At 33.7% G+C, this 23,186-nt stretch overlaps 1 protein-coding gene across 4 annotated transcripts in view; it reads right to left on the minus strand.

Annotated features, from left to right (window-relative positions):
* The window catches only part of slc39a14 (solute carrier family 39 member 14), a 67,294-nt gene that overhangs the window by 17,668 nt on the left and 26,440 nt on the right, over nt 1-23,186 (minus strand). For 3 of the 4 annotated variants that reach the window (NM_001326699.1, XM_073951140.1, XM_021476336.3), the window contains 1 exon segment: nt 15,706-15,877. In NM_001326699.1, the coding sequence (NP_001313628.1) occupies nt 15,706-15,877 (172 nt within the window). 4 annotated transcript variants of the gene reach the window in all.

The following is a 23,186-nucleotide window of genomic DNA, read 5'->3' on the forward strand; positions in this document are numbered from 1 at the left end:
ATGAATGAATATGAATGAATGACCAAATTAATAAAAATAAAAATGAATTAATTTTAATATGAACGAAATAATATAAATTAATATACATGAATGAATATAAATAAATGAATATTAATATAAATGAATGAATGAATGAATGGTCAAATTAATATAAATAAAATGAATTAATTAATATTAATATGAAAAAATGAATATAAATATACCTGAATTAAAATAAATGAATTAATATTATTATGAATAAATGACAATGACAGAATAAATATAAATAAATATGGTAGAATATAAAGGAATTAACATTAATATGAATTAATAAATGAATGAATACAAATAAATAAATATGAATGAAAATAAATGAACTAACATTAATATAATTAAACGAAAGAATATAAATAAATATGAATGAATATAAGCAAATTATCATTGTTATAAATGAATGAATGACGGAATGAATATAGTTAAATAAATCTAAATTAATATAAATAAAGCAACATTAATACGAACGAATAAATGAATATAAATAAATATTTATGGATAAACAAATTAATTACTATTAATATGAATGAATGATCAAATTAATGTAAAGAAATTTGAATGAATATAAATGAATTAATATTAATAAGAAGAAACAAATTAATATGAGCTAATAGATAGAAATTCATCAATAGTAATACAAACAAATTAATGAGTATCAAAGAATGACTGAATATAAATAAGAATAAATTTCAATTCATTAATAATAATATGAATGAATAAATGACAGAATTAATATATATAACTAAATATGAATGTTTGTAAATGAATTATTATGATTGAATGAATGAATAGACCTAATTAAAATAAATAAATAAATAAATAAATAAACAAATAAATAAATAAATAAATAAATGACACTGAAAAAAATGCAGGGTTCCACACAATTAATTCATGTTGGCCTAACACAAATCAATTATAAAAAAAAAAAAGTTGTCCCTCAAAAAAAAAAAAAAAAAACTAAACTAAAATAAGTAATTTGAACCAGTAGCATTTTCATTTGAGTATACGCACATATACATACATTACATAATATTTTGTCGTCTTTTCACAGAATTCTTTGAAGCTAAACAATATTTACCGTCAATATTGATTCATTTTATGCAGCCTTGTTACATAAAAGTATTTTAAAAATATATAAATCTGACTCCAAACCATTGAACAGTAGTGTGTGCAGTTCACATCATTAAATCCATTGTGTTTCATTCACAGAGGAATAGATGAAGGCGGCTTCCTGTTGATGTCACAGAACAAAATAATGCTTTGAGAGGTTTCAGGGACCATGATGTTAGCTTTGCTCAGCTGTTCCATAATACCATGGCAACAAAGAGTGATTAAAAGTCAAGCTGCCTTCACATTACTTAAAACCCAAGATTGGAGCAAACTAAACAGAAACTTAACTGGCTAACCGGGTTAGGGTCTCAGGTCAATGAAAATCCTTCAAGCCTGAAACGATAAATGATGATTCTCTCCATCCTCTCTAACTACGTGCATCTTGAGGCAACAAAAAACCATAAAAACCTGCATTTATGTTGACCATTAACAAGCTCAGATTGATCAACAATTCAACAAAGGACACTTGGGAAATGTAACACTTCATTGGCTCATTTAAAGTGGATGGAATCTCAGTAAGCAATGAGCCAGTGAATAAATGTACTGTTTGGGTGCACACAATATGTTCAGTTGCCTTGAACCATGCCGAAGCACGCTTGTCCCCCCTCCCCTCTTCCTTGACGGCTTGCACTCACATTGTATCCAAACCTGAGCATGCTTGCGTCATCGATAATACTGTTCAGTTTACCAGGAAGAGAAGCGCTCTCGCTCAGCACAGTGGAGATTTCTTTAGTTATATCATTTTAGTCGTTTGGGATGCAGTGACACGCAGTCGAATATTTCGCCAAACAGAACAGTCACTTTTGACGCTCATTAATGATCATAAAAGTCCTCGTGCTGCAGGAATTCTGAGCAATGAGGGGTTTGTGTCTTTAAAAAACCATGACCGTTTGCGTTCATTTAACAGTAAGAATGATAAATTGACACATATGAAACATTCCCTTAAAAGTGACGTCTTGTCTTCAGTTTCAGGCTGACCCCAAATTAACTGTCTTAACACCTGTTGCAACCGGGCCAGGCCCGGCTTACTAAACCTCACCTGAGCCAATTCAGAGCCAAACATCAAATATTTCGCCGAACAGATCAGCCACTTTTAACACTCACAAACAATCATAAAGTCCTCGTGCTGCAGGAATTATGAGGTTTGCTGAAAGCATATCTGTCAACATTGGGATGTGAAAATAAGGGATATGCCCACCGTAATAAGGGCCCCCATCCCCTCCCCCCGAGCCTTTAAAAAATCCCCAAATTACTAAATATGTTCATTTGGCGCTGTTTCATTGCAAATATACAGTTAAATATACAGTTGTGTGTATTTTTTATGAGGATTGCATGGGAGGGGTTACGGCACCTGCAATGAAAAGGAAAGGGGATGGCGCCGTTTTTATATTTATTTCAAAGTGTTTTCTTTCTAATCAAAGCGAAAGCACAAAACAGACTCATATTTAAGAGCAGGGGGCGGCCCCTGGTGGTTCGACGGTATGGGTTGTTTATAGGGAGGCTCGGCTCTTTAATTTCTAGTTGCCACCCTTCAGAGAAAGAGTGAAAATACGGGAGAAATACAGGAAAATACCTTTACGGGATGATAGCAGGATAGAACTATAGAATACGGGAAAATCTCAGGAAAAATGGGAGGGTTGACGGGTATGTGAAGGTGCGCAGCTGTTGTGCAGTGAGGGGTTTGCGTCTTTAATAATCGACGACAGTTTGCGTTCATTGAAAAGTACTGATAATGATTAATAAATCCATATCAAAGTCCCTTAAAGTCACGTCTCGCTTTCAGTTTTGGGCTCAGGAGCATTTTGCACTCACATGTAAGCGTACCGTGCCAAAGCCCAAGTGAACCGCACCTCTTCCAACCGGGCCAGGGCCCGCCAAGTGAACCGTGCCTGAGCCCGATTCAGAGCACTCACACTTCTCAAACAATCTGGGAAACCGGCCTGGGCACGGTTCCTGTAGCATGGTGTGAACTTTAAAGACCATATTCAGGAGAGAGGAACCCACTGAAAAGTGGGAAGTGGCAAATTAAAATGAAAGCTATTACAATAGTAGCAAAAAAAAGTAAAAAATAAAATAAAATAAACAAATGTAAACTCTCCTACAGCTTGCAAGATACGTTCAGTAAACTCTACATTAGGCCACTAAACTAAAAGCTGTATAGAAAAAGAAATATGTATTAATTGTAAAATGAAATGAAAATAAACAGTGTAAAGTGTTTTTATTTATACATAATAACATTGTAAACTAAAAATAAACGAAAATTGAATTGTTCTATCATTTTTACTTTTTTTTTTTTTTTAAGAAGCCTTTTAATATTTGGCAAGGCCACAGAAATAAAACTGCTCCTTGAGAAATCTACAGAAATATCCATTATAAATTGAGTATTTATTTCTTAATTAAAGTGTTGTATAGAAAACAGAACATAAAAACTGTGTAAAACTAAAGATCTGATTTCATCAATTCATAGTTCTGACCTGCAAACTGTGAACAGTTTAAAATGTACATTTTTACACAAGATTATGCACTTTAGAAATTATTAATAAGATTGTTGAATTAATTATCTGTTAAAGCAAAGATTTTAAGGGGATTCCATCAGAACCTATTAATGTGCTTTTAAGTCACCATTTACAAAAGGAGCATCTCTATAAATTAATACTTTAATTAAAAATAAATAAAAATAAATTAATTAATTAATAAATACACAATTAATACAAAAACATGCATCATTTCATCTGGACCGATTAATGAGCAAACATTCAGTCATAATTAAAAATAGAAAATGAGGGCTGTTAAATTCACAATTATGAGTAATACAGACTTTGAGCACAAACACACTAAAAAGAGTTAATATTATATAATGATTTATGATCATAAAATGTTCTAACAAATCACTTATGAATGAAATAAAGGCAATAGGAAAGGAAAAGTTTAAGTAAGAGAATTAAAAAAAATTCACCAAACCAAGAGATCTCTTTACTGTGGTTAGGGGTGTTTTTTCTGTGTCTTAACAGGAGAAAACAATTTGTGAAGGAGGAAAGAAGGAGGGAAAAAGGCGGCAATTCCAGACACCCCTCTGAGAGTAAGCTTGATCTGCGGCTGATTGGGTGTGTTTGGGTGGAGATGTTTAGATGGATACTGAACCTCAGGCAGGAGCTGCAGGATGGCGGTGGACAACAATGTTCCAATGGACAGAGCGATGAAATAGACCAGAACTCTGCGCATGAACCGCGTCCTCATCAGGGGCACCACAAACACACCAGTCAAAGCGAACGCACTAACCAGAGTCACGCTCAAAATTGAGTAACCCCACACTGCAGGACACACACACACACACATATATATATATAAAAAAAACCCTTTAATTACATCTTACACCTCAGCAGTCACATCCCACAGCCACTGTGTGCAAGTGTATTATGATATACTCTTGCGTCCGGCAGAGCTGCTCAGTTAGTATTAACCCAGTCAGACTGGAATCCCTGGAAATACAAGATATCAGTCACAAACACAGCCCTGAATGGACACGTGTGGCGTTTCTGTGAGTGTCATTATGTGTGTGTGAACTGTGTGTGTGTGTATGCAGATCAAATATCAGCTGGTGTTCTTTAAAACCACAGTCGCATGTGTTTACAGTGGAGAACAGCTGTCAGCAGTTCACTCGACCTAGAACAAATAAATCATTGAGAAAACACACACACACACAGATGCATTTGGGAAATATATTGCTGTCATATAAAAGTTCATAACTTCAGTGATTAAAAGTGCTATATTGAATGTTTGCATGTACAAAAAAAACACTGATGTTTAATTGAAACAGTGTATGAGACTTTTTGTATTATGAGAAGCTCCTTTGGGAGAATTCTCTATTGTATACCCTCGCACCCAAAACATAAATAAATAAATAGGTACACAAGCAGTCACTGTGGTGATACCCCTTACAAAAGATACACATATATACCTGAAGGGTCCTTATTGATACCTTAAATATACATATCATAACCTAGAAAATTCTAAAAGTAAACTAGTGTACTGTTCAAGTATTAAAATATACATTTAAGGTCTCAATAGACTTTTAGGTACAAACGTGCACCTTTGAAAAGGGGGTATGACCACAGTGACAAGTGTTTACTTTTTGTTCTGACAGTGTGGTATAAAAATACACCAAGATCAATCATTAATTTTGTCCATGGTTTGAAATAAACTTGAAGGTAAAGTTTGCCTACTTAAGTTTTTGGCCATTTAGAACTACTAGCCAAGACAAAACAAGCGATGCACAGTATATCAAGAGGTCATCGAGTTGGGCGAATAAGATACTAATCAAAGCTCTAATGGTCTTGTCAGGGAAGAACGGTGTGATCAGTAACTGATTTCATTGATTCGGCATGATTAATAAATCACACAACTAGGATTTTGCCGGTATTAACTATTCTTGTTTGATTAATTGTTGCAGCATTCATCACAGTATAAGGTATTACAACAGTAATAATAATAATTAATTTAACAGGTATAATGACCAAAGCAAGCTTGAACATTGTATTGTATGTGCACATAGATAGCTAGCAAGAATTAAACCTGTTAATTGACAGTCATAGTTAGCTGAAACTCATGTTCCTAGAAACGTCCTATTGGTTCAGTGCTGAACATGCTAGTGTTGAGGGGTATTCTACGGGGGCAGAAGTGGCCTAATGGACGTACAGACAGACGTTAAATATCAAAATAGACTTTTGAAGTCAAAAACATCTTTAAAAGAGAACCACAATGACAGTGTGTACTTTTGTTCTGACTGTATAGTATAAAAATAATGAATTTATAATTAATAAGTAAATTATTAATTTCATCATTATGCCTGTTAAAAATAGGTCTGTCTTTCTCTATTGATGTTGTAAAAAATTAAAAGTTGACTCAACTTAAAATTGTAAGGCAACTAGCTGCGCAGCTTTTTTGAGTTGTCTTAAATTGAGCCAAACTTGGGTTAAAAGTTATCTTACAATTGTAAGTTGAGTCAATATTTTTTTTGACAGTCTATAAATATCCATCTATATCGGCAGCATGGTGGCTCAGTGGTTAGCAATGTCACCTCACAGCAAGAAGGTCGCTGGTTTGAGTCCCAGCTGGACCAGTTGGCATTTCTGTGTGGAGTTTGTTCTCCCCGTATTGGCATGGGTTTCCTCCGGGTGCTCCAACAGTCCAAAGTCATGCGCTATAGGTGAATTGGGTAGGCAAAAATTTATGTGTATGTATGTCTGTGAATCTGAGATTGTTTGGGTGTTTCCCACTACTGAGTTTTGGCTGGAAGGGCATCCACTGGCTAAAACATATGCAGGAATAGTTGCCGGTTTATCATGCTATGGTGACCCCTGATAACTAAGGGACTAAGACAATGAATGAATGAATAAATATCTATCCATTCATTCATCTATATATCCACCACAGTGTCTATCCACACATACATCTTTCCATTTATCTGTCTGTCTGTCTGTCTGTCACATTTTTTAAATAATTTTTATTCATGTCTTTCATCCTAGTGACCCATTTCTAATAATATAACCAATTAAGTATTCAATATAGGTGTTAAAAAATTATCTGACAAAAAGTCACAACAAATGTTGTGTTACTTCAATTTAAAGAGTTGAAATCTTCATTCATTCATTCATTCATTCATTTTCTTGTCGGCTTAGTCCCTTTATTAATCCGGGGTCGCCACAGCAGAATAAATTGCCAACTTATCCAGCAAGTTTTTACGCAGTGGATGCCCTTCCAGCCGCAACCCATCTCTGGGAAACATCCACACACACTTATACACTACGGACAATTTAGCCTACCCAATTCACCTGTACTGCATGTCTTTGGACTGTGGGGGAAACTGGAGAACCCGAAGGAAACCCACGCGAAGGCAGGAAGAACATGCAAACTCCACACAGAAACCACACAGAAATGTCAACTGAGCCAAGGTTCAAACCAGCGACCTTCTTGCTGTGAGGCGACAGCACTACCTACTGCGCCACTGCCTCGCCAGTTGAAATCTTATTAACTCTTTAAATTAGTTTAAAGTAACATTTGTCATTCCTGTCTTTGTCATGACTTCGTTAGATTATAGTATATATATATATATATATATATATATATATATATATATATATATATATATATATATATATATATATATATATATATATATATATATATATATATATATATATACATATATATATACATATATATATACATATATACATATATACACTGTATATATTAAACTATATATACATACTTTAATGTAATATTTTTAGTCGGTTTGGCTGATTTAAGTTGAGATGACTTGGAAATTTGCTACTAAAAAAATAAGGTAGGCCATTTTTTACAGTGTATTATTAAACTGCAGATGATGCTTTTGGATAAGCTGGTTTGTATGTTTGTTGCTTTAATTAACTGCCTGCTCTACTAAATGGTTGACAATATTTTGACTGTTTATAATAATGACTGTGAAAGTAATTTGAAGAATGACTTTTGAATAAAAACAAAAGTCAAAAAACAAACAAGCAAACAAAAAAATACTTGATTTCAGTTTTGTTGTAAAAAAAAAACAAACAAAAAAACAAATGAGAATCTGAAATGTTTTGAGGCATACTTAAAAAAAAGGGAAAAAAAAGATGATTTAGTATTTAAAAATGTTTAATTTTGATTATTTCCTTTAAATACATTTGTCTCACACTACATATTTTCTGATTTTTCATAGTATATGTATTAATACTGGTACTTTTACGATAAACTGACATATCAACCATTTGGTAGAGGCTGATATTTTAGAAATTATGGGATGTGTTGAAATAAAATGTGTGTAAACTAGTGACATTAGGAGGCTTTTTTTTCTTGGTGGGGCAGTTAAAGGGTTAGGGGCCATATTTATTTCATAGGGCTCAAAATTGCTAGCGGTGCCCTTGGGTTCCAGTACACTATTTGAAAGGAGCTGAATTAAATAGACTGCACTGATGCTATAAGACTTTCTCTCTAAGAGCACACATTCTCCTTTTCTCTCTCCTTATCTGTTGAATTACCGGTGGGAAGCAGCGCTGCGACATTCAGCTTCCATTTCCTCTCCTGCTGCCAGGAGGCACAAGAACTGCCAGAAACCCAGAAGTGCCTTGTTTAGCAGATAAAACACAGCATGAGGCCAAATGACAGGAAACATCACCGAGCCAGAAAACACGCTGCATGGATATTAAACACGTTCAGTCACAAAGATTCACAGGCGTATTTCTGATATTCTATAATCATCTGTAGACGGGGTTTGTTACAGTGAATACGAACTGCACAGATTTTAAGTTTGTAAAAATAGCAAATGGCAGATTACAGAGTGCATGTGAAATTGTTTCCTGTTCTGCATTTCCACCATTCTCGCTCCTGAAATTCACACACACCCATGGAATTTGCCGAACTCTTGCCGTCTTGCCTTTTATATCTGTCGCCTACACAAGGGATATTTCAGGTCAGCTTTGAAAGACACGGCATACAGCCTCAGTTCTCCTGCCTGACCAGAGTACTATAATTCAATGCAGATGTTGCTGGCATCTGATAACACAAGCAATTTCACAAGCCAAGATGTCGAATTTTGAAGATATATGAACATATTTATCCCAATTATTCATTGTGCTAACATAGACTTGCCTATATTTCATTTAGTGGTCACAAAAGTATTTGGACACTTGAGCCAATCTTAAAAAATGTCATTGCAGTAGAAATATCTAGATGTAAAACCAAAGTTGACTTCACAGCTCGACTTTAACGTCACTTTTTTGAGCCCTTTTTTGTAATGATTTACAGTCAACTGGTGATTTTTCGTAAATTTATGAACACCTTCCTAGAGGGTTAACCATTAAATTCAAGCTTTTCAATTCTAGTTTATTTGCATAGCGCTGTACAATTATCATCATTGCATTAACTAATCACAACCAACACTCTGCATTATCCAATAAAGTTTATCATGACCTGAAAGAACACTTCTATTCGAAAGTCGAAGGTAATTAAGGCACAATTCCAGTTCTAACCCTTAGGCCATCCCCTTACCCCCTCGTTATGCACATACACGTTATTACATGCCAGCACTTATTTGGTTAGTTTGTTTGTTTTCATGTCGCATCATGTGTTTCTTTCATTCACCCAATTCTCTTTATTGCAAAGGCTAAGAGCTAAGAGGAAGGGCTAGTTAGCCCTTGAAACAAAGATTTTACAGGGCCACACTCAAAACCATGGGGTACAAAAATTTTACAGAGTACACCATCTAAAACGACAGCATGGCTGCACACAGAAGGAGATATACAAATTAGTGTTTTGTCATTATTACGAAGTTTTACAAACAAGCATATATTTTAATACATTCATAATGACGTTCGTGTTTTAGCATCATGGTTTAAGAAAAATAAATAAATAATAAAATTAATTTGCTATCTAGAGTCCATAATAATAACTCCTGTATAGTAGTCCCAAAACATAATTTCACATCTATCGCTCGATGACACTCGAATACCATTTTAGAAAAGTCTAGTGGTTGGGAATGAACTTTTTAGTGTCTGGTATAATGTTAATGTAGTTTTCGTATAGCTAAATATGGCCGCAGTGATGTCTGTTGTGAAGATAAATACCAGATAAATGCAACTGGAATAACTACAGCAGTCGCCATCGTCGATCTCATACGAAGTACAAGCTTGCAATGACATGATGACATGTGCAGGAGTTGTAGAGGTGTCTCATTTCTTAGGGGTAAAATTTGATGTCCTTCCCCTTCACAATCTGTTTCAGGGGCCAAGTGGTACGGGTAAAAATAAAAAATAAATTTAATTGGGATTGGACCCAAGTTTTTTCCCTAAATTTAGGATCTTAAAAAGACAAAATGCATTATAAAAGATTTTCTTTTCCATGAATGCAACTTTCAAGAGCACAAAAGACCGCATAAGATTGATGATCTTACTGACCTCAACATTTTGAATATTAGTGTATAGCTATTGAGTTGGGAACTTGAGCTACTTTTCTAACTATTTAACCCTTGTGTGCTTTTGGAGATGTTTTCATCCACTCTGGGGTGATTTTGAGTCTTAATTTGACCACAACATTCTCTGTCTCAGCAAATGGACTGATTTTTGGTAAAAAACAAAATCTTATTTTGCCATGCATTTAAGGAAAATGTGTTAAAAATCCAAAAAAATAAATATATAAAAAATAAATAACTCAATAGACTCTGGGCAAACTACCTTTTGTTATGTTTGTGGATGTTTTTGCCCCATTGACTTCCATTATAATGGCATTTTTTTGACATTGCATGACACCATACAACCATGTTTTTTTTTCCATTGCTGCTGGTTTTCCCTGTTGGGAAGAGGTTAAATTTGTAATTCATACTGTTGATTATCATCTGCAATGCAAAAAAAAAAAGCTTAGTTTATGGCTTTAATATGGAGTTATAAGGCATATATGGTGTGTGTGTGTGTGTGTGTGAGAGAGACCTTTGCGCACTAACCTTGATATGTCTGAGAAAACCAAAATAAGCAGCTCAGCTCTCAGAACATAGTAACATGTAGTGTATTTATGCACCCACACTATAATCTGCTGTTTTCCTCCATAGAACTCTATATAAAAGACAGAAAGTTCTTGCACAGGCCTATCTAAAGGGCCAATTGACGATCAACCATAAAAGTTTACAAATTTGACCTCTTTCTAAGAGGGGAAACAACCAAAAATCAAGAATGTACGATTATATGGTGTCATGGCTTTGCAATCAAAAAATGCCATTATAATGGAGGTCAATGGGGCAAAAACAGCCACCAACATAACGAAAGGCGAGTCAATTTGATCAAAACACAAGGGTTAAATGCATGAAACTTGTTTTGATAACGAGTTTCCCATTTCAGTGCATATCTGCATCTCTTAGTCTTTAGAGTTGTTTATTCTTATCACACCTTAACTGGAGATCAAGGCTCAACCTGAAAAAAAAAAAAAGATGAACGAACTTTTCTGACCCTCTCAGATCAAAGACATTCTCCTTACTCATTGCGTTTCTTCTAGAAGTCTAATTTGTCGGTCAAGTCAAAGATTGTCTACATTGTACAACCGATATGAATTAGATTAGTCTGCCTGAAATATTCCAGGATGAACTTTATCTGCATTGATAAAGGTTAACGTGTATCATAACCTGGACAACGTGCAGCACATGACAGTTTCAAGAAAACACTACAAGAACAGTTAATAAGTGTCATGGCATACACATATTGCAAAAACCTCAGGGCTGAGGTCAATCAAGTTAAGAGTAGATTACATGTGTACAAGGTTAACTATATATATATATATATATATATATATATACATATATACATGTATGCTGAACAATTTAATTTAAATTTAATAATCTAATAAGGTTTAATTTGAATATTAGCAACAATGTGTACATTCTTCTCAAGGGGAAAAAAAAATAAATAAATAAAAAATTCGAGGTCAATTTATCCTTTAAACTACATAGAGAAGCCAGCCAGCATGGATATTAATACAGGATAAAAGGTAAACGTTAATAACTGGATTGCATGCAAACGTTTATATAAGAATATTACTAACATGGTTCTAATATATATTTATTATTCAATCATTTAAATAGAGAGCATATTAAGTCAATCATTAAAGTGTAAATACAATCAAAATGTAGTAGTGATCCCTCGCTATAACGTGCTTCACCTTTCACACTAGGGCTGCAACAACGAATCGATTAAATCAATAAAAAAAAAATCGATTAATAAAAAGCGTTGGCAACGGATTTCATAATCGATTTGTTGAGTCGCGCGACACAAACATTTGATAAAAAAATAAATAAATAAAAAAAAAACACTTTAGCTCAGCGCGGAGCAGAGTGAACACGGCCTCTCTCAGTCTCTCGCACATTGATACAGAGTTCAGAGCCTTAAAGACAGGAAAGATAAGGAAGGGAGCAACAGCTAAGTAAATCACTACAGAATCCTACTTTTGTTCCGTTTTGAAGTGAGAACGGTAAAGTCCCTGGTGCTGGTGTCTTGTCTGGGGCTGAGCCAGAGAAAGACAGCAGGGTTAAGTTGGTTTTGTTTTCAGTATTCCTGTTTAATTCAGTGATAGACAGCATTAACTAAAAAACCTCTTAGCCTAAAAAGATCTAAACTTTGTTTCCTACAAAAAGACAAAGCAGGTTATGTTTCACAGCTGTTGTTTTTTTTTTCCCCGCTCGATATTACGAGCACTGCTCCGTTTATGCAGTCGCAACATGCGTTTAGCCAGGAAAGCTCACGCTGGTGCTGAGCAGAGCTCTCAGTAAGGGACCGTCGGAAAACAGCTTTTTTTTTTCGAAAACAAAAACCAACTTAACTCCGTTGAAAAACATGTGTCATATTAATCACAATTATGCAGCGATTTAACTGTCTAATACTTAATTTATGTTTTAGACATGTAAATACACACAAGCACTAGTAAAAAAATACATTTAGAGTTTGTAAAACACACAAGCAGTCTAACAATCCGTTCAAATATAATTTACCGATGCGTTTTATTCATATCAAATACACAGTGAAAATAACTATAAAGTTGAATCGACTCTTTTCTAAGTTAACTTAATTGCATGTCTTTTGGGGAGTAACTACATCTGTCATACATCACTGTTGTGGCTGCGGTGTGTCATGTGAAAAACATGATGCATCGCCATGGAAACATTAAAAGGTGAATGTTCTAAAAAAAAAAAAAACTGACTCCTGGTTCTAGATAGAATAATTTAAACTCAGCAGCAGAGTAAAGCAGGGGTGGAAGAGTTAACCTTGCATTGCAAGACTAAAGACATGTTTTTGCATTTCAAATATGTGGAACACAAGTGAAATGTGGTTTTGGAAAATGTTTGAAAGAGGATCTCATGGGAATCATAAAAATGTAAACAGGTCATTTTATTTAATTGCTACAGTATTGGTAGTATCATTAGAGTCATGATAAAAACAGTTTAAAGGTCCCCAAAAGTGCTTTGAAATATGTATTTTTATTCAGTGTTTCTACGTAATCTTAACTTAAATATGAGTGTTTTGTTTTATCACAGCTCTGCCAGTGAGAGTAGCTGAGCTCAAGTGCATCAAATGAAAAGCAAATGGGAAGCGTCTTAAATGGGGCGGGGCATGTCAGATACTAGAGAGCATTTGATGATGTGATGACAAACTGTAGTATGAGGTGACATGAATAAAATCAATTAATCCATTTGTGTGGAAGTGACAAACTACCAAGTTAATTTTTACGCTTTAATAGCAACAGTTAAAATCTGTAACTGGGTTAACATCAAGTTCCTTCATATATACAGTAAATAAATGTGAACAGAGTTTTCCATTTTAGTTTTAACTCACACTCTAGATTCTGCACCAGAAAAAACTGACCACTGTTTGATTTACTTGTATATTATGTAGAATAACTTTAATCGTTAAAGCTTTTAGTTACGAGTTAATTAGTTAAACTTATTAAGAACTATATGCTTATTTCATTTGGCTACCATTTTATAAAAACGAAAGCGAGGCTGCGGTGGGAAGAACCCGGAGGACCAGTAGAGGGCCAGCACTGTAAACATTGCAACAACATGCTGTGTACTAGAAACCTCCAGCTGTTGCCACGATTTCAAAGTGCAGATGTGTAAACATCACTCTAATGTCATTCAGTTAAGTTTCATTTAAACAATTAAAAGCATATTAGGCATCAAACAAAGTCACAATCTCTGTAAGAGTAATAAGCTTAAGTGTCCTCCGAGGCTTCAGTATATGGCAAAACGTAAACACCGAGGGGACGCTTCCCTGCTTCAGCTTATGTAACCTGGGGTCCGTTCTTCGATTGTGGATTACTCAATTAGCTGGATTTGGTTATTGACGGTTTGACAAGATCCAGGATCGTTTTGTTCTTTAAAACTCATTAAAGAGTTGAGAGTTGTTGTCATAGCAACAGTTCTGGTAGCTCAAACCTGCTAGGGAGCAGGCTTACTTTTTATAAACAGGATTAGATCAGCTCTGTTCAAGCAAAGATAATACTGAAAGAATGTACAAAATGCTGCTATTTTCTTACAGTAATTGTTTACACTTGGGAAAATAGTAAATTTTATAAAACTTATAAAGTTAAAAAAATATATATATTAATAAATATATTAATAAAACATTTATTGTTATGATCTTTTTAGATACAAGCGCGTACATGCACAATATTCAACATTTTTTTTAAAGAATAATAATTTGTATGCACGTGTTGGGACCGCTTATATGCCGATGATTTGATGCTCTGCAAAAGTTGCAGACACTTTAACAAATGCTTTTTTGATGCAAAATTAATTTTTATTGGTATTCTTTACACCGATAAAAAAAAAAAATTGAGTAGGCCTAGGCTACTATAATAAAGAAAAGCTTCTCTAAATGTAGAACTAAATACATTGATATACATTAAAATACATGATGAATACTCTTGACAAATATAAGTGTAAAGCCTGCAGCTCACAACAGATGTGCAAAGTTATTGCGCATCATGTTTAACAAATCGTTTACTGCTAATTTTCATATAATTTTGCTCACATGGATAATTGAATAATAATCAGATGATGTCATTACACTGCTGTGCCGTCAGCCAATCAATGTGTGGTGAACTGATGTCCTCCACGGCCAAACACAGTCATTTCTGTTGAGCACTGGTGAACACAATGGCAAATCAGCAGTGTTTAAGAATGCACTCAGCAGTGCTCAAATGTTAACGGGAAATGGCCGTTTTTAAAACTTCAGTATCATGACAAGTTTAATATAGTGAAAGAAACAGTTCATTAACTTGAGTTTGATAAATGGCATCTAAAATGTGTGTTTGGGAAAGAAAACGTTAGCTAGCTAGTGCCATTTCCTTTAACTTAGCTGAAAATGAGGTCTAATATGCCTTTTTACTTTCACTATCCTTTCAGAACAGACCTTCGTGTCACTCGGATAGCGGTGAAATTATCAATTTGTGTCACTTTCTTCTCACTGATATACAGCCAAGTACACGACAATACGCTATCGCAGACGCAGTTCCTGTATGACTCCAGGCGATACTTCTGGGCTTCTTCCCCTCGCAGTCTCACTTCGCCTTTAAAATGGTGGCCGAATAAAATCAGTCGATTTTATGGTAACTAATAACCTTACTTTTTCTAAATTTGATCGTAAAGCTGCTTTGAAACAATAATAATTGTGAAAAGCGCTATACAAATAAAAGTTAATTTAAAGTGTATTAGTGATTAATTTTTTTTGTTTGTTTATCTTGGTCATTAAAAAATATAATAACATTTGTATCTTCGCACAATTTCCCCTAGGTATCCACTTTTCCTTTTTTTACAACATTTTGTTACCTTTTAAAACACTACGTGCAGAATATTCAAACCAACATCACACAGAATACTGATAAAATCATGATTATCCTGAAAAAATTCTCTCATGACAGGACATTTTTGCCATATCAACAGAATGACATTGTGACTGATGATAAAAATCAAGCATCATCAATACTCTCACGGTGCACAGTGGGTCTTACCCTCAGCTTCAGTGGGTCTAGGGCTGCTCTCAGACTCTTGGTTTGGTTGTGTTTTGCACGCTTGTGAGTCCAGCTGCTGTATCATTGTAGGGCAGATCTGTTGCAGGCCTCGCTCGTCTATACGGGACTGTTCGCTCATCCCGTACACTGCCAGGGTGTCTGCGGCCAAGCACTGAGAGCAGAGGACAGGACAGAGGTTTCAATTACTGAGCACAGAGGAGAAGCTTGAGTTACAGCATTGAGAAAGCACAGCTGTCACAGCACTGGATAGAAACCAGATTTAACCTTCGCATCCAACACTGTCAGATTAGCAATGTCATACTGAGATGCGCGTCAGGATTAGGGTTCGAAACGAGTCCTATAATAACTCTCTGGGAAACAAGAGTGGAAAAAAAAAACATACGATGTGGCAATGTATGTTTTTGTTGTTGTCATATAATGTCGTTAAAATATGAATAAATAAATAAATAAATAAAGTGGGGGAGATAAGTATTCAACACGTTTGTTTCAACATAGTTTTTTTCCTTGGAAAACTTTTAGGAGCTGTTTACATGAAATTAAAGATTTTAATAAAACCTGAAACAAAACAAGCATAAAAATAAAACAAAACAAAATCTGAAAAAAAAAAAAACTTGTGTAATAACAATTAAATGTCATGCGGATAATGTACTGAACTACTGAACGCAAGTAATACTTTATATAAAAGAGTATTTGGTGATGACAGATTAAAGACGCCTCTCATATGGAGAATGAAGTCACATGAGTTGTGAATCTTATTGATTATGTTGGTCTTGTCTATCATTTGAGCTTTATTTTGTATTTTCTATTAGATTCAAGTCAGGTGATTGGCTGGGCCATTCTACAGCTTGACTTTCTTTCTCTGAAAGCATTTGAGAGTTTCCTTGGCTGTGTTTTGGATCACTGTCTTGCTGAAGGTCCACCCTGGTTTCATCTTCATCATCCTGCTATTGTAGAGGTTGGACTGAAGCAGCTGATATTAATTTACAATGAGGAAGGGCAGAGAGTCGCTGAAGAACTACTGTGAGATTTCAGCTGCTGTCTGGCCTTTCACTGCCGTTCTACACCTCTCTTTCTTCATGTGTTCAATACCTTTTTCCTGTGTCATTTAATTTAATTACACATAACTTAATTAGGTATGTTTTCTTTGCATAGATGGATTTATTTGGTTGTTACCAACAACTAGTGAAAATTTCAAGTGTACAGCACCTTTAGAAATATGTTTTCTGAGATAAAAAATTGTTTTTTGAATACTTATTTTTCCTACTGTAAATAAATAAAAAAAAATTAAAAAATAAAAATAAAAAATAAATAAATAAATAAATGCTAATTGTCTGGTGATCTGGTAAGCTGAAAAAAAGGCATTTCGATATTTACTTATTTATTTACTTGTTTTAATGCCTTTTCAGCAGCATTGACTATATTCATGGCAAAAACATTTACTAAATATACAATATATAATTGTTACAGTTTCTTAACAAACACACACTGTAAATAAAAAATAAGTAAATAAATATATAAATAAATAAATAAAACATTCAAATAATCAACAACACTGAAAAGAGTCATATACAATCTTTTAGTTTAATTAAAGATAAATATTTTAAAATTGCTCCAGAAGCACCTTTTCAAACATTTCACTTAAAACATTTCCCGAATAAAAACGTTCTCTAATATCATTTAAAAATACACATATCGTCATAATATTCTTACACAAGTCACAAACAGGTTTTTCTTCCCCTTTCAATAAATTTGTGTCCGATTCTACATCTCGTATCTACAAGCATTGTTATATAACGTATTGAATCAATTCAATATTTTAGGTGAAATGCAAAGTTTATATATGTAATGTTAAACATATCATGGGATTATTATTTTTTTGGGTTTCTTGAAACAAAATAAATATTAACTAAATTACATTTACATTTAGTCATTTAGCAGACGCTTTTATCCAAAGCGACTTACAAATGAGGACAACGAAGCAATTTACACAACTAAGAGCAACAATGAATAAGTGCTATAGGCAAGTTTCAGGTCTGTAAAGTCTGAGAAGGGAAGTATTAGTAGTATTAGTAATTTTTTTTTTTTTTTTTGGTACAGTTAGTGTGATATTCAGAGAGGCAATTGCAGATTAGGAAGTGTAGTGGAGAGTAAATAGAACTAAAATATATTGTAATTTATACACTTTTTAAACTTTCATTAAAATGGAAACAGACTTTTAATAAAACTATTCTAGCTATTAATAAAACTAAAATATGGTTACTGATACTAAAATCACATTTTACAGCATAATTACAAAAGTATAGTTAACTACATTAAGTATATTTAGTGTAGTTATAGTTAGTAGTTTAGTATCAGAGCAAGGAAATTTTCACAGTATTTCCAATAATATTTTTTCTTCTGGAGAAAGTCTCATTTGTTTTATTTTGGCTAGAATAAAAGCAGTTAATTAGCATTTTAGGGTCAATATTATTATACTCCTTAAGCAATATTGTTTCTGATTATCTACAGAACAAACCACTGGTTTACAATGACTTGCCTAATTAACTTACCTAATGAACCTAATTAAGTAGTAAAGTCTTTAAATTGCACTTTACACTGATTACTAGTTTCTTGAAAAATATTTAGTAAAATATTCTGTACTGTCATCATGGTAACGATAAAATAAATAGCTTTTTTAAACTATTAGGTTTAGAAATGTGTTGAATAAAAATCTTCTCTTATCGTTGCAAATATTCACCTACTGACCACCTGCATACGTTTTACGTTATCTTTTGGTCAGGTGTTTTTAGTGCATTCAATAAAGCCCTTCAAATCAATATACAACCTAATCCCTTGCTAGCCCTCTTTGGTGTATCACTTAGACTTGATTTGACAATCCGTGACAGCAAGGTTGTTGCCTTTACCACCATTTTAAACAGATGTGCCATACTTCTGAAATGTAAACACACTTTCCCCCTACACATGACAAGTAGTGGATACAGGACATTTTTACAGTATCAGACCTAAAAAGCTGAGATGCTCACTTTCTGGCTCTCTGGATTCCTTTTATAAAAGACCTTTGATGTAATCAAGAAAGGTCTGCCTATTACACCTCGTGCTGGCAAACTGTAACATTTACCATTTTATTAGAAGGTTTTTTTCCCCATCTGTATCCAGTTATTTTAATGTCATGATCTTATGTATTTAATTTTCTTAATTTGGTATTTATGTATTTATTTATTGATTTATTATTTTCTGTTTTGTTGAGTTAAACATGAATGACAGGTTAGTGGATAGGATTAATAATGGAAAATACATTACAGTTTACCTCTCAATATTTAATTTGATTGTCATACAAAAGAATAATAATAATCGGAATATAATTGGAATTTGTTTGGTGTTTAAAAATCTTCCTGATTTTTTTTTTCTTTTTTTAAATATTTCCCAAATGATGTTTAACAGAGGAGCAGGTAGTTAACCTAATTAACCTAGTTAAGCTTTTAAAATGTCACTTTAAGCTGTATAGAAGTGTCTTGAAAAATATCTAGTCAAATATTATTTACTGTCATCATGACAAAGATAAAACAAATCAGTTATTAGAAATGAGTTATTAAAATTATTCTGTTTAGAAATGTGTTGAAAAAAAATCTTCTCTCTGTTAAACAGAAATTGGGGGGGGGGGAATTCTGTTTAACGGAAATAATTCTGACTTCAACTGTATATTTTATATATATATATATATATATATATATATATATATATATATATATATATATATATATATATATATATATATATATATAAATAAGGCGTCACGTTGGTGCAGTAAGTAGCACGATCACCACACATCAAGAAGGTTGCTGGTTTGAGCCCCAGCTGGGTCAGTTGCCGTTTCTTTGTGGAGTTTGCATGTTCTCCCCGTGTTCGCATGGGTTTCCTTCGGGTGCTCCAGTTTCCCCCCACAGTCCAAAGACATGTGCTATAGTTGAATTGAATAAGCTAAATTGGCCGTAGTGTGTGTGTGTGAATGCAAAAGTGTATGGGTGTTTCCCATTGCTAGGTTGCAGCTGGACGGGCACCTGCTGCGTAAAACATATGCTGGATAAGTTGGCTGTTCATTCTGCTGTGGCGAACCCAGATTAAAAAAGGGACTAAGGTGAAAAGAAAATGAATGAATATAAAATATATACGGTAAAATATAAAACATTTCACAGTTTACTACTACAATACAATAGTTTAGACTGATTTGCTTTTTAGTCTTATTTGTGTATGTAAGATGTGCAACAGAGTGAAAATATTTTACTTGTAGTCCTTGAAAGGTTACAGATTTACCCCTTTACATAAATGCTCTCTATGACATACAATAACAACGTCTGCTCAATATGGCCTTTTATGATTATGGACATTGTGGATGCAGTACAATGTGTTGTTACTTTTTGTTTAACTTACCTACAGAGAGGTGTCACAAAAGATAACTGCTCTGATAAAACACTAAAACAACGTGAACATATAAAACAAAGACAAACATTTATGGTTCTGCAAGACCAGAGCGGTTCATTGTAACTACCAGGAATTTCAACCAAAATATACAGAAATCATTTGATTGTCAAAAAGAATTAAAATAAAAATAAATAATAGGATGACAACTTAATTGGAGTTAAGAAATAAATTACATTACATAAACGATATAACTTGCCTAAGAGTTCAGAGTTGTTGAAAAGGATTAAATATCTGTCATGTCTTATGAAGAACTCGCAGAAGATCAAACCCTTTTGTGTCAGGAGTGAATCAGCACAGACACTGAGCTTTAAATACTGATTTTAAACCAAAGCATGTGAACTAAAGCTATGAAACAGGAATTTCAGATCAGCAGGTAGAGAGGATCTCTTTTTTTACTTGCAGGTCATGAGAAAAATCTGGAAAGAGTATTGTCTGAAGCAAAAAATTTGTAACATTTGTGAAATGCTGTATAATTGTTAATAATCGATTCAATAATTGGTTAAAAGGCAACATGGCTGTCAGACACCGCCAGCATTTAGGCCTAGGTGGAAAAAAAAAAACGATATAACCACACACTAAAACTTTCCCTTCGTGAAATGAGAACATGCTCAATAAACGTTTATTGCTTCAAAGCAAAACTAAACTCATTTGCACCTTGTGAACTAAATATCGATTCGGACAAACCACACTTAACAGCAGAAGTGAATGTTTAGGTTTGTTTACCAGCAAATAGATTTCAAGTTGATCATGTGACCAGCTCCAAGCATTTGGATTTAGTGAAGAACACACATTTTATTTACTTTTTTTATTATTATTATTTTTTTAAATTTAATTTAAGGACACATTTTTTTACATTTTTTTGCAGGTGATAAATGTATTTTATGTATTTGAAAAGTATGTAATTTAGGTTTATCTTCCTTATTCTTACTAGAAATTGGAACAAATGCAGGTTTTGTTAAAAATAAAAAAAGTGACCATTGCAGTTGCCGTAGGTGCTTTGTGGTTGAAATCGTATCGAAATCGCAGTTTGGACATGCACGATTTCTAAATCACCTTACAGCATGATTTTCCCGCAGTATGTTATTTGAACCAATCATAATGCAGTGTGCCTAAACAGAGTGAGAGAACAGGAGACTTAATAGCCTGCGTATACATGGATGAGTTCAGCACAGAGGGTGCCAAAAAAAGTCAACTTCTGTGGTATGGGATCAAGTTACTTTTGATACAGGAAGACCGATGTATGGCTGAACCAGGTAATTTGTAAGTCAGTTACATATTGTGTCTAAAAGTGTGTGGAAAGTGTGAACAAAAACACAAACTTTGCATGTCTATAAAAGTTTTAAAACATACCAGTCTAAAAGAAATACTTCAGCCATGGTGTCATCTTTTAGATTATTGTTTTGAACTGCATAAAGTCATTGCCCTCCAGTGTGCAAAAGTAATTTTGATATTGATTCAGGGTTTAGAAAAGTTTTGATAATGCATTTTTGGCAGAAGCCCTTTCAGAAACAATCTTTCTTTTCATGCATACAAAGAAGTTCAGGTTGATGCAGAGTTTGCCTGATGACGTCTCTGTTGGCTGCGCAGAAATTAAATTTAAATTTGTTGAGCGCCAGTTTAAGATACCCGTCGTAATAAGATTAGGGTATTGTTTGAGGTTATTTAGATACCGGTGCTTAATCAATACTTTTTAAATGGTAACAGTGCCAAAACGGTGCCTGAACCGATACTTTTGAGCCGCAAAATTATGGGGGATGACTCTAGAAAAATCTTTTATTTGACAAAATCTTTTAAAAAATTATTTTAATAGAACATTATAATTTAAGTTTAAAGTCAACATCAATTCATATTTTATATATTTGAATGACATTAATACATTTCCTTTAAAGGCGACGCAGTGGCGCAGTAGGTAGGGCTGTCGCCTCACAGCAAGAAGATTGCTGGTTCGAGCCTCGGCTCAGTTGGCGTTCCTGTGTTAAGTTTCCATGTTCTCCCTGCGTTCGCATGGGTTTCCTCTGGGTGCTCCGGTTTCCCCCAGTCCAAAGACATGCAATACAGGTGAATTGGGTGGGCTTAATTTGTGTGTGAATAATTGTGTGTGGATGACATTTCCCAGAGATGGATTGCGGCTGGAAGGGCATCCGCTGCGTATAAAACGTGCTGGATAAGTTGGCGGTTCATTTAGCTGTGGCGATCCCGGATTAATAAAGGGACTAAGCCGAAAAGAAAATGAATGAATGAATGAATATTTCCTTTGATCAATTGTTGGTTAGCATGAATTTAAGATTTGCAATATGAAATCACATTAGCTTACAACTAACCTGTGGAAAGGCTGTCATCAAAATACTGAACTCCTTTTGTCTAGGGTTGGGGCTTGTGACTATGTTTACGTGGTTATCAGTAATCTAATGATTTGCCTTAATCTGAATAAGACAATAATATGATCAAGGTGTTTACATGAGTTACGTCATTGCGTCACCACACTATCCATGTTTCCTCGAGATTTTCATGTAATTTCAGGCATTTCATTTTTAATTTGTCGACTTTAAATGCAGCTTCACTTTCATTGTATTTTTCTTTGTATTTTCATTGAAACTATTTATATGCCCTAATAGTTTTTTTAATAAAACTAAAAAATATTTTCTTTTTTAATAATTTTTTATTATCTATTATCTTTATTTTAATTATTATAACCATTATTTTCTTTGTATTATCATGCTTATTCATTGTATTTTTTATTATTGTTGTGTTGTTTGGTAATTATTAAAAAATTTAAAATTAATGAAAACGCTTAAAAATAATAAAAAAAGAATGAATAAAAATATGTCCTGAATGATGATGTTTATTATAGTTTAGCCAGAGCTGCTAAAATATCAGTTTTTTTTTTTTTTATTCTAATGGGTGCACAAAATGCTAATTATACGAACATTATAATATCAATATATAAACTTATGGATTATCGTATTGGCCGATATAGGATT

This window comes from Danio rerio, chromosome 5, assembly GCF_049306965.1.
Source record: "Danio rerio strain Tuebingen ecotype United States chromosome 5, GRCz12tu, whole genome shotgun sequence".
NCBI lineage: Eukaryota > Metazoa > Chordata > Actinopteri > Cypriniformes > Danionidae > Danio > Danio rerio.